This window comes from Neopsephotus bourkii, unplaced genomic scaffold, assembly GCF_033783945.1.
Source record: "Neopsephotus bourkii isolate Nb327-2 ecotype Australia unplaced genomic scaffold, CSIRO-AGI_Nbou_v1 NB_1707, whole genome shotgun sequence".
Lineage (NCBI taxonomy): Eukaryota > Metazoa > Chordata > Aves > Psittaciformes > Psittacidae > Neopsephotus > Neopsephotus bourkii.
In genome coordinates this window covers 2,754,613-2,767,116 of record NW_026902181.1, presented here as the reverse complement: position 1 = coordinate 2,767,116, position 12,504 = coordinate 2,754,613, and the positions used below count along the sequence as shown (strand labels likewise).

Genomic DNA, 12,504 nt, shown 5'->3' with positions numbered 1-12,504 from the left:
ATTAATAGCAGTAATAAAATCTCCTCCTGAATTAATAACAAAAGTCCATGCTTGCCAGTATATCCCCAGACTGTAGTGCAGCACTCACTGCTTCCACCCAAACCACACAACCCACAGCTTGGTACAGATGTGCTTCTGTCACCATGGCAGACAGTCTTATTGCAATTTTCAGGCTGTGTTTTCCCTCCCAGCTTCCGTCTTGACTCTACTGTTCAGAGGTGCTAACGATTTAATCAAGCTCTCAAATTCTTATCTCTACCACGTGGTCAATTAATACGGATTTTTATTTTTATGAGGATGAATGGATTCTTTGTTAGGCCTTTTTATAGGGCTCTGAGAGACCTTGGTTTTCTCTTGCCCTACTTTTCAAAATGTCACTGACCCAGAATTTAAAAAAAAAAAAAAAAAAAACCTGTAAAAAAAATGCTGATAATTTCATTCACTTTGGACCAAAAGTCACCAAGTCAAAAAGTGGATGTAGAGAACAAAGTAAGAGGTCGCTAATCTTAAACCACCCAAAATCTATCACATTTCACCCTGTGTTTTAAAGGTAATCGTCAGAACAACTCTTTAGAGAGTAATAACACATAGAAGCAGTGTGTTACATAGGCTAGCCAAAAATCAACACACACTGCTGGACAATGACTGTTTTACCCAGTAACAAGCTATCAGCAAGTGCTACAAACCACACTAATCATTAAGGGCTGCAGTATGGAGACTCACGGGGAACCATGGCAGTGCTGAGCTCTCCCACGAGGAATAGGAGGGCAGCAGCACTGCCGGTCACTGTTTTACTGTCAGACTTCCTTTAACAGCAATACAGAAAAGCCAGACTTAATATTTATCTCCTCTCCTCTGTTGCCTGCCGTGCCTCCTTTCCTGTGGTGGGAGACAGCAGCTCCAGGGAAAGCACCATCTCCTCCCTTGGCAGGGAGTTTGGGGAATCAGACTACAGCAGAACAGATGTAGCCTGTCTATCCACACTCATCAAGCAACGTCACCAAACAGCAAAGAGGTTTTCTTCTGTCGGGAGGACTGGTACATCGCTGCCAGTGAACCATTTAAAACTGTGACGCTTTTTTCTTTAAAATAAATTTTAAAAAATTAAATCATTATTTGAAATTAATGAGCACAAGTCTGTCTGCCATCTTCCCATCTCTGTTTTGTCAGAAGGCATTATCTCTTGTGTATGATATTTTTGTATCTTCCTTTCACCATTCAGGTCAGCTCAGGCTACATCTAGAGTAGCAAACAGTGGAGCTCAACAGGAACAGATCAGCAATTCAAAAGAGCTGGTGTTCAGGAAGCAGAGCACCCACCACATGCAGGACAGAAAGGCTGTGTTAGACTACCTCTATCTAGCCTGAATGCCCACAGGGAGCCATGGAGTGCTTCATCCTTGGAGCATTCATGTCAGTTTCATCCCAAATAACTATTTCCACACTCCCTGATGGCTCAACGAAATGAACCAAAGCATGGTCAGGAGGGATAACTGGGAGAACTCCTTCAAGAGAGTACTGCTGATATGAGCTAAACCACGGAGCATGAATGACAGGAACTATCAGAACTCTTAAGTACTTTCCAGCCCAGGGAGAGAGAGAGTGAGCAACTCATCCCTGAACCCTTTATATAATCCTTTCCCTTCCACCCAGTAGAGTTTGATTCTCTGCAGACAGGAAAGCAAGGAAAACAGTTAACTTCTACCATTTATGTTCAGCAACATGGTGTTAAGCAATTAAAAAAAAATAAAACAAACCCCACAGTATGTTTTTAATCAAGATTAGAAAGTTTATCCACACGAAGGTAATGAAAATACTTCTACAGGAATGGGCCTTTGCAAAACCAAATATTGTTTAAATATTAACAAATTAACTGCTACCATGTCTGTGCGGCAAGTGGGAACTTTCCTTTCTACACTATTCCTTTCAACCTCCTTTTCCTCTTGAAAGCAAATTACCAATTTACCACAAGTGCTGCTAACTCAGGAAGCGTGTTCACAGTGAATTTTGGCCTCCGGCTTTCTTAAACCCTTTTGCTCTTCTCATTGCTGGGATCCTGGAGCAGCTCTGCCTGGAATCACCACTGTCTTTACTGCCACAAAAGCCCATGAAGTAGTACTGCAGTACTTGAGCGCATAGACAGGTTGCAGGTCAAATTCTTCAAGGTACTAAGTCATATCGTTTAGAAATCAACAAACTTTTAAAGATAATGGCTTAAGTGGCTTTTCTAACATTTTTAAGAAAATACACAAATGAAGCAGAGGATTGAATATAAATGGTATTTGGTGCTCTATATAGCTGCCTCGGAAGCCATCCACTCCTTAGGCATTTTAATGCCAGTTTTTAACCAGTTATGTACTTGATAATGCTTTTAACAAATTGAAATTTATCTAGTAAGGAACACATTTATACAACTATACAATCTATTTATTCATTAGGCATGTGAAATGGACAAAAATACCCATGACTTATTCTTTTTTAGGCAGCATCATGTGTCAGTTGCCTCTCCAGTGCCATCAGCCCTGTCACATGCCACGAAGCGATGAGGTTACGGGAACTGCAGACCAGCTCATCGCCCAGGCAGCAAGCAGCATAGACAGGGCATAAATTTCTATGTGACTGCTACAGGACTTTTCTATTTGCAAAAGTTACCTTGAAAAAACATAATAAACATGATCAGAGGGCTGGAACACCTCTCCTACAGAGACAGGCTGAGAGAACTGGGGTTGCTCACCCTGGAGAAGACTCTTTGCGAGAACTTAGAGCAGCCTCCATTACCTAAAGGGGCCTACAAGAAAGCTGGAGAGGGACTTTTTACAAGAGCATGTAGTTAAAGAAAAATGGGTAATGGCTTTAAGCTGAAAGAGGGGAGATTAGACATTAGGAAGACATCTAATGTAGATGGTGAGGCACTGGCACAGGTTGCCCAGAGAAGCTGTGGCTGCCCCATCCCTGGCAGTGCCCAAGGCCAGGTGAGTGAGGCTTTGAGAAACCTGGTCTAGCGAAGGTGCCCCTCCCTATGGCAGGGGGGCTGGAACTAGATCTTTAAGGTCCCTTCCAACCCAAACTGTTGTATGATTCTATTATTCTGGTTAAAGAAAGAACAAAGTATAGTTGTAATAACATTCTGGCTGCAATGGATGAGGCATACAGCTAGAAATAAACCAACAAAAAAACTGGGTAAGAATTAGTAGTCTTCCTGACCTCTGGATGAATTAAACAGGTCTCTTTAATTGGAGATAAATGCAACCTACTACAGGCTGCACAACAAACCTATGCATATATATCGCCATATTTTCAATCTCACTTGAAATCATTCATAATGGATTAGACATAACTGCATGAAAACAGCATGATTTATTTATATCATTAAAGACTTTTAAAACAGTTTCAGCAGCCACATTCTTACATGATCATCCTTTGGGTTACAGTAATAAACAGTTATATATGTATGGGGATTATAAGCAGAGCCAAAAATTAGGACTCCTGCAGTTAAGCAGTGAAAGAGTAAGCGCATGCTCCAAATTCCAACACCTGAAATACACTTTCCTGTATCTGACTTAGTTCAGCAAGGTAGAAAGGAAAGGGAAAACAGAGTTCTGCACCAGCTTGGTGGGAAGCATAACACATAGTGTCTGTTCGCTCTCCTAGGAAGAAAGGGGAAGGATTTGTGCATGGGAGAGAAAGTGGGGGTTGGCTCCTCACACAGTTACAGATTTACATCCCAAAAGCAAAAAGTATTTCCACATTCTCCTTACTGTAATACTGCACTCCTGCTCATCAGCAGGGTTAGTCAATCTCCAGTTCTCACTGTCACAAAACCCTTCTCTTACAAAAGGAGGTGACGTGCCTCCGTAGTTCAGGTAGCCGATAACAATGCTGTATTTTGTTTGACCAAGGGTGGATGCTGCAGTGTCACAGCTCCACACATAGAACGCATCTGTACCATTTGTTGCATCTTTAATCATTACAAAAAGTGCTTATGTCACTTCTGAGGGATGCCTCCAAATGTTTTACAACAGTCAGATACATATAGCTTGCCCCCTGATTTGCAGTGTGTTCATTTCAGCATCATCTAGGAGCTCAAATGATTACAGCAGAGAAACATAATTTAGTCATTTCAATTTTAATAATCAGGGCTCCTCCACTGAGTAAAATCCCCTGACTAAACTGACTAAAATCCCCTACTGTTATTCGACACATAAACACCAGTATGACTTTTCAGAAAACAGCATTAATATTACTTCAAAATAAAACCCTATTCTACCATCACATGTAACTAATTCAGCACTCTCTACCTTAAAGCTAGATAGGGCTTTCCAAACACATTTCATGACAGCAGCCAATTCAGTCTTTCTACCAAAAGCTGAGTTTGACTGGCACAACAAATGTGTGTCTGACAATCTGTGCTTGGTGCAACAGGCAGACTAGTTCCTGTCTGCTACAAGGTTTTGCTTGCCCTCCTGAAATGTAATACTGAAGCACAATGGAAGAAAATTCACCATTAAAGACATTTGGCTGTAGACCACTGCTAACACTCACTCATCAAAACACACTGCTTCAGCAACACGAGTGCAAATATGGATCGTAAAAGTGACTTGGCGCAATATTCTTTTGCCCCATCTGTTTGAAACACATTTTTTCTCAACTAAGCACCATAATAATTTCATTGCAAGTGAGCTAAAAGGAAACAGCTCTGTGGAAACACGACTTACTCCATCCTTCCTAGAATAATCAGGCTCTAAATACATTGAAGACAGGCTTACCAGCAGTGCTAGTCCTGTTGCCTGGACTAGCCTCCTAGATAGCCTCCATTAATATTTTTGTGTATATATTCAGAGGAAAACCAGCCTTCCCAGGAAACTCAGCATGGGACTAGGGAAAACCCATAGACTATCCAAGAGGCCCGTTCTGATGCACTCATTATCACCTAACTAGTCCAGTTAGCTGCCATTAAATTGGAAGAATTAAAAATCAGCCACTGAGTGCTTCTTAACGAGTTGTAACTCATTGCAAGTAAGGATGAAAGACTCTGACCTGCAAGAAATTTGTTTACAAGCCACAAAACTTTTCTACATGTTTTGGCCACAAGCTATCCTTCTACAATTGCAGGCGATATAGCGGTAAGAACAGAAAAACAAATAAAACTGTACTGTAATTAACAGCCTCATTAATGCAACCAACTAACTGCCAGCAAATTGAAAGCAAGGAAACTAACGAAATGACACAACTGTTTTCATGCTGGCAGTTCCTTTAAAAGTCGTTTACAGTAACATGTATTCTGAGTAACAAAACATAAGAAGGATGATCACATATGTACCAAAAAAGGCACCAGATCTGAAAATATCCCAAGAAGGGACTACAAGAGCTGTTCTCATTTTGCTGCCGAAGGGTCTCTCATGAAACACAGAAACATCTGCAAAGAAACACAGCCTAACTACAATGATCATATGCTACTTTTTACAGGTTTCTCAGAATTCTTTTCAACTTATACACAGTCACAGATTTTTGCCAAAAATCTACATTAAAAAGGCACAGAAAAATACAGTAACTTACCTTGCAGTGACAAATAGAGGTCATCTATTTCAGAGGAAGCCTGCTCCTCTGATGAGGGAGATGACTGTTTTGATGCCATACTGAACTCTATGGAGAATCTTTAATCAATTTCCAAACTAAAATCATAGGAAAAAGGAAAAAGGAAAAAAAAAAATCAGTAAAATTTTACATAAAAACTGATGATGCTCAAGTATATAGTGCTAAGACATACATTGTGCTTTGGGTTTTCTTCCCTTGGTAGGCTGTTTCCTTAGCTTATACAGAATACAGCAACTGCTCCCACTGTGTGAATCCAAGCTTTGGCCCCTTGACTTCTCTAACAGCAGCCAGCAGTACTCCACAACACAAACCATGGGCCCCCGTGTGTCTTGCCATGAAAACAAAAGCACTGGGACTAGGGAAATTATAACACTGTTGCTTTCTTTGAGAAAGCCAGGGTGCCTTCTGCAGATTTGTTGGTGCCAAACCTCGTTTTTTAAGATCTTTGTATTTTTCAAGCCTTTCTTCCTGTCCAGATAATTACTGCAAAATGCAAACAATTTAGGCAGAATCTACAAAGATTAAGGTGAAATGAAAAAGCAGCGGTTATCGTACAAGAATAATCACAACCGCTGCCTCTGTCTGGTACCTTTGTTACTCCTCAACCCTCATGAAGGAGTTTCTTTTTCCAACTCCATTTTACGATCCATGGATGCCTCCCCATCTCGAATGCAGACTTGGTGAACAATATCTTTCTTCAAATACTAACACTGTTTCTGGTACTGCAGTATGTATAATGCTCAATCTGCCACTGTAGTAAAACCCATATACTTAAAAATAGACACATTTTAATCAAGAATTATAAATTTAAACAAATTCAAAAAGAAATAAATCTGAAAATTAAATAAGGGCTAACCTTAAACAAATTTTGCAATCTAACTAACTGTAACCTTTTCATCAGAAGTACCAGGATTTACACAGTTTATATTAATAATTAATCCACCAAGAAAATGCCAAAATAAAGGGCATGAATAGATGAGTAAAGAAACACAACATTAAAGAACACCAAAGAAATGTTACCTTAATTCCCTTGTTCATATGAATCATGAGGCAGCCTTTGTTTACTCCACTGTATGCTATATTTCCTCACTCCCTGTCTCCCCCACTGCACAGAAAGGACAACATGCATTTAATGAGGAGCTATTCAATATTTTGTTTTCCTCACTCTGAACCATGAGTGTCCTTGTGCTTTATCCAAGAGCTCCTCTGATAACAGGATTATTAAGTTCCTCACACAATTTTCTATGGCACTTATCACCCCAGCATCTGAACACTTCACAAACATCAATCAATTCATGTTTACAGCATCTACGTGAGATCAGAGGTTATTGCCCACATTTAGAACCACAGAACAGTTTGGGTTGGAAAGGATCTTTAAAGATCATGTAGTCCAAATGCCCTGCCATGGGACATTGTTTTACCAACAACTAGCAAAGGTTGGACAAGGAGTCACATGGAAAAGACAAGGGGTAATGGGCACAGGTTACTCCCAGGAAGATTCTGACTGGACACAAGAGGAAAAGTTTTCATAATGAGAACAATCAGCTATTGGAATCATCTCCCCAGGAAGTGGTGGATTCCCCAGCATTGGACACTTTTAAGATTGAACTGGACAGAGTGCTGGGACATCTTGGTAGATTGTGCTTTTGCCGAGAAAGGTTGGACCAGATGATCCTTGAGGTCCCTTCCAACATGGTATTCTATGATAAATACGGGGTTCTAACAAAGCCTTCCCATACTGGCAAGCAGCACAAAAGCTTTACGCGACTTTAAGATCAGCATTTTTCAGAAATAGACAACAAAGTGATTGCCTTTAATCAAGGGACTCTTGGACTTCCAACCCTGGAGAACTTTCAGGAGTCCTCTGTTCTCAAGATAGAAGTACAATTCACAAGTCAGACAACCAGATAAAACCACATAGATACCACTGATAAAAACTGAGGTTTAAGTGCCATGGCTAGCATCTTGCAGGAAGTGAGCAAGGGCAAGGGCTGAACAAGAATCCAGTTCTGCCAGCAGCACTGCCTATGCCCAAGGCAATGCAATCTTTCCTGGGAAACTCTTTCCCTTTCTCTCAAGAACAGGCAACACAAACCAAAATCTAAATATGCAAAATGACAGATGGCCTTAAAACCTTTTTGGTATCACTGTATGCCTTTAATTTGATTTTGTGATTGCCACCTTGAAGGCTACTAAGTTTGCAGCAAGACCCAAATGGGAAGTATGCAAGCAAAATCCAAACCACATAATCAGATCTGCTGCTTTTTGCTCTTGGGACACAGGGAGCTTCATTTGCTCCACCTTGAATTTTCCAGGGGCCAATTTGTAGGCCTTCAGAAATAATTATGTAATAGTAAATCCCAGACAACAGTGAATCCATGGGTAACATCAATGAGCTTGCCTGAATTTAAACCTGAGGCTATAACTCAAATTGGGTATCATGTAAAGCAAGAGGGCAGGACTAAAAGCAAACATGCAGACACCCACCATGGCCACATCAGCATAGCCTGAAAGCAAGACGTCCTCAAAACTATGTATATATCTATGTTCCTGTGGTTCTGGGGCATGCACTCAACACCAGTGGCAACATATGCTCCTTTTTAACATATTTGTTCTCTTTATTTTTTATTTTATTTGAAACTAATCACTAATCAAGGATTTTCTTTTAAAGCACAAAAGCAGCACAAAATCCCCAGTGAAAACACATCTGTTCAACTTTAACACATCCACATTTGAGATGGTAACAAGTCATCTTCACCTAACCTTTCCGATGCTGAAGTCACTGGCAGCACAGTCCAGAGAAAGGGAGCAGGATTTGGCATTAAAATTCCTCAATAATAACAGGAAAATATGCAAGAGGCGTGAACAGCACTGATGGAAGTTTCATAAACAAAATGCATTTTTAACCTTTTTGTAGCTGTTCCTCCTCTGTCCAATCCTATGGCAGCTATACAACCACACAGTACATACCGTCTGCTTTTATGTGCCCATACTGCACTTCGCATGATGGGACCCCAAGCTCAGTTCAGACCTTCAAGCATGAAAGTAGCTGAAGTTAATAGAACTTTCAGGATTTTAAAGCAGAAAGTACATTAAGCTTTAATGCATTAACTTTTATTAAGTTACTTAATTTACTAATTAAATTATGGCACATGATCATAGAACATGTACAATTGGAGAAAAAACAACAACAAAAAAAAAGGCAAGCATATGCTCCTAAGGTCAAACTATGGCCTCCTTCCCAACAGGATGTGGGATTTTAAATTACACGTAGAAATTCACCCAACAAATCCACAACTAATGCAAGGTAAGTCTATGATAAGCTTTCATGTCCCTGAAACCCTTCATTCACTATCCACACAGCATACCCTCAACACCTTGTCCTGCCTCTGATTCCTGCCCTGTCCCAGCAGAAGACTCCACAGCCGGTTTGAAAGGGAGACACACACTCTTGGAGGACATATCATAAGGATTAGTATTCTTTAAAAAGTACAAGGTACAGATTTGTCTGAGAAGGGATTATACAGGAACAATATGATAGTCCCTTTGCCCTCCCTGCCCCTGAATTTCATCCAAATAAAGCACATGAAGTGCAACTGTATCATAGCAATCTCTGAAGAGTCTAAAACAGTCAAGCTATCTGTAAGACTGCTTAGCAATGCTTTTCATAAGCAGTAGGAGCAATCAACTTTTCTACTTCGTATCCAAGTCAATTATTTTGTTTCACAACAACTAAAAAACCGCACAGCTAAACCAATCTTTCATTCCCCTGAAATGCTGGACAACTAGGAAATGTATACCCAAAGGGCTGAAAGTAAATGTTTTCGAATGACACCATTCCTTTTCAGCAGGAATAAAACAAAAAGTGACGACAATGATGTCCTTCCCTCTTTCTGGAGAATCTAGCATTAATGCAGGAAGCATTAACTGCTTATACCCTGGGATAACCTCTGAAGAACTACAGAGCCAAAGAGAAAGTTCCAGGAACACTGGGACCTTCTTTCCAATGGATTTTTTCCCTGTTGATTAACTTACATGAACTGCACCAGAACTGCTGTCCAAGCTCATCTTTACTTCAGCACGGGAGAAGTCACACAAGAAAGGTGCAATATATACGTCCTCATCAAGAGAAAAGCTTTCCATGGTGTTCTCCAAATGTGTAACTTCTTGACCACCTGGGCTGAACCTGCAGCTCAAACGGTTCAACCACCAACAAAATCTTTTCCTTTGTTACAGGCACTCATAAAACTCAAATCTTTAGTGGGTATTGAGAGAATATTTCTCCCTTACCTCTCCAGCTGAAAATACAGACAGGAATTAGATTAACACAGTCATACAATGTAATTTCAACTTCACTCTCTTGGAATCTGTGCTCCTTTCCCAAGTTCAGATGAAATTAGCCAGCAAAGTGAAAAAACCTCCTGAGAATTAACATATAGGCACAAGCACATTGACAGAGAGAAACCTAAGAGCAACTAGCAGACTGCAAATCTCAAGGAACTAACTGGATAATATACCAAACCTTTACGTTCTATTATCATAAGAACAAACAACACTGACAACCATGTCTCCAGTGGGGACTAAGTCCCAGTGAGGCCTAAGAGGTGCTCTTCTTAAGCAGGGTCTTTGTAAGGACATTCTTGTCTCATAAGAAAGGAGGAAAAAAAGTTTCAGATGGATTTGGAGGATTCATTAGCAATGATTGCATAGCCTTAATGTTACAGTTTGGACCGGGGTGGTTTGCAAACCTTGCTTTTCCACTGTTCCAAGTACTTAGCATGGTAAGATTTTATTGTATGAAAAAAAATGCATGTAACTATAGTAAAAATATAAAATGTGCATTTCATTAATTATTTAAGGTTACTTCTACAAAACGGCTGTGCAATGTAACTAGTAAGCAAGGTAAACTACTTGGTGTGATTTCAACGCTCTCCCGGGTAACGCTCTCTTCAGCCTCTGAGTTTACTGCTAACCACTGTGTACCCTTACACTGTGCTGCAGCCTGCTGCACAAAGGTACCCTCAGACTCCTCCCTGGGAGCCAATCTTAGAAAATCATATGGCATGAAATTAGCTCAGATACACACTCCTTAAAGCTGAAAGCAGCAGATACCTTGTAAACAAGCCCAGCTAGAGGTAGATGAGTATTATCACCTAGTGATAGTAAATCCTTGCTTCATTGGTTTTGCCTTGTAGACACATGCCCCATATTTTCCCAATTATGTTGCTTTCCACTGGTGTTGCAATAGGAATTACAGACATCTTTGCATGGCATCTCCCACCGCTTGCTTTTACTATTCCTCCTTTGAAGTGCCACTGATTATTTACGACCCACTCAGGGACTCGAAAGACTTTCCCTCCGTAGAGGCCTCTACATGTAAACTGAAGTCTGTTCCTAGCAACAGATTATTACTCATGTATTCAAGTCGAGCCAAACTCATGAACAGAAAGTGCAGATTTTTATCTTTGGTTAACTAGTCCAAAGGAAGTAGCTCCACCATGCAAACTGACTGAAGACCCTTTTTCTTTCTGGTTATTAATAAAGATCTCTGTTTTACATTCAGAAAGAAGCAGTAATGTACAGAAGTGCAAGTCTTGAACCCTGCAGAGTGCTGCTGAGATGCCTTCTTTTGGCAAACTGTTTTTCCCTAAGTCTGTCACAGCCTCCCTAAAGGAAAATTGTTGGAATCTAAATCATACCCTTATACAATGACGGTTTGGGGTTTTGACTTTTTATAATATTTTCTTTTCCCCCGACTTCCAATGTCTCACACCTCTCAAGTCAGAGAATTTCACACAGCACTTAATTCTGATGGTTATGCTTTCTTCTCAACACTTCATTTACAAGGGTTTCAACATTTTTTTACCCTGTGTCGGGGTGGGAAGGAAGGAAAGCATGCATTTTCCAAGATCTTTGTACTAAAATGCTCTGTTTTTTTAAGGTGCTACTCCAGACTGAAGTTCATTCTTTACACCTTCAAAATGATTGTCAATATTGCTTTTGTGGGTGATCTCAGACTGTACGCATGTCAACAGCAGGGGCGGGATCACACAGCAAACATACTGATCCCTTTCCCTTTAAAACCAGATCCTCAGGTAGCAAAAATAAGGCTAGAGCCATTGACAGATATACCCCAACTTCCCGACTTGAGGAGCTGACAACTTCTCTGTCTGGCAGGAAAAAAAGTATTTTTCATCAGCCAGTAAACAATAATGGCATATTCTCTACACTTTCCTGGAGGAAGAAAAGGGCTTCCATTAGGTTTCCATGACTTTGAAGGTGATAGGGAAAAGACGCTATAGCCTTCTGATCCTACATAATACCCTACAGCAGTCAGATAGATATCAGCCAGTCTTTTAATAAGTGGTATTAGAGCACATGGCATTAGAAAAGGTCTGCACTGCCTGGGGTAACAGTGAAACAAGTCTAGCCTTGGGTCTTCCTCAGCTATCAGTAGCTGGAGATGAAGGAATTGAAAAGGGAAAAGCCTGGAAAAGGCTGAACAACTCTGCTCAGAACAAACTAAGCCCAGAGAGCATTAGATTTGCAGAGAACCAGAGATGGACACAAAGCTACACTCGATTGCCAGAGAAAAGAGTCCTGCCTTGTATGAACTGACACACTGAAGCTATATGCACAAGTAAGGCCTCCACCAAAGAATAATAGCTGCAAGACCAAGACATCTCTTATTAGTTTATTTATGACAACCAGCAGTATATTTTTGTTTTCCAGGGACTTCCCAGTGATCTATTTATAGCTTCTGAAAACATGCCAGGATAAGCATATGAGTATACAAAAGCCACAATACTTTTTAAGGCCAGCAAATGTTGGTGGTTTGTCTTTGATTTACTCATCAGTAACAGATTCTATTATAGAAGCATAATGGATCTTCTCATTGCATTAATCAATT

At 40.4% G+C, this 12,504-nt stretch overlaps 1 protein-coding gene across 1 annotated transcript in view; it reads right to left on the bottom strand.

Moving 5' to 3' along the window:
* The window catches only part of SYNE2 (spectrin repeat containing nuclear envelope protein 2), a 191,889-nt gene that overhangs the window by 168,623 nt on the left and 10,762 nt on the right, over positions 1-12,504 (bottom strand). The window contains exon 2 of the mRNA XM_061376171.1: positions 5,556-5,671. Coding sequence (XP_061232155.1) covers positions 5,556-5,634 — 79 coding nt within the window. The 5' untranslated portion in view covers positions 5,635-5,671. The remainder of the gene's footprint in view (positions 1-5,555; positions 5,672-12,504) is intronic.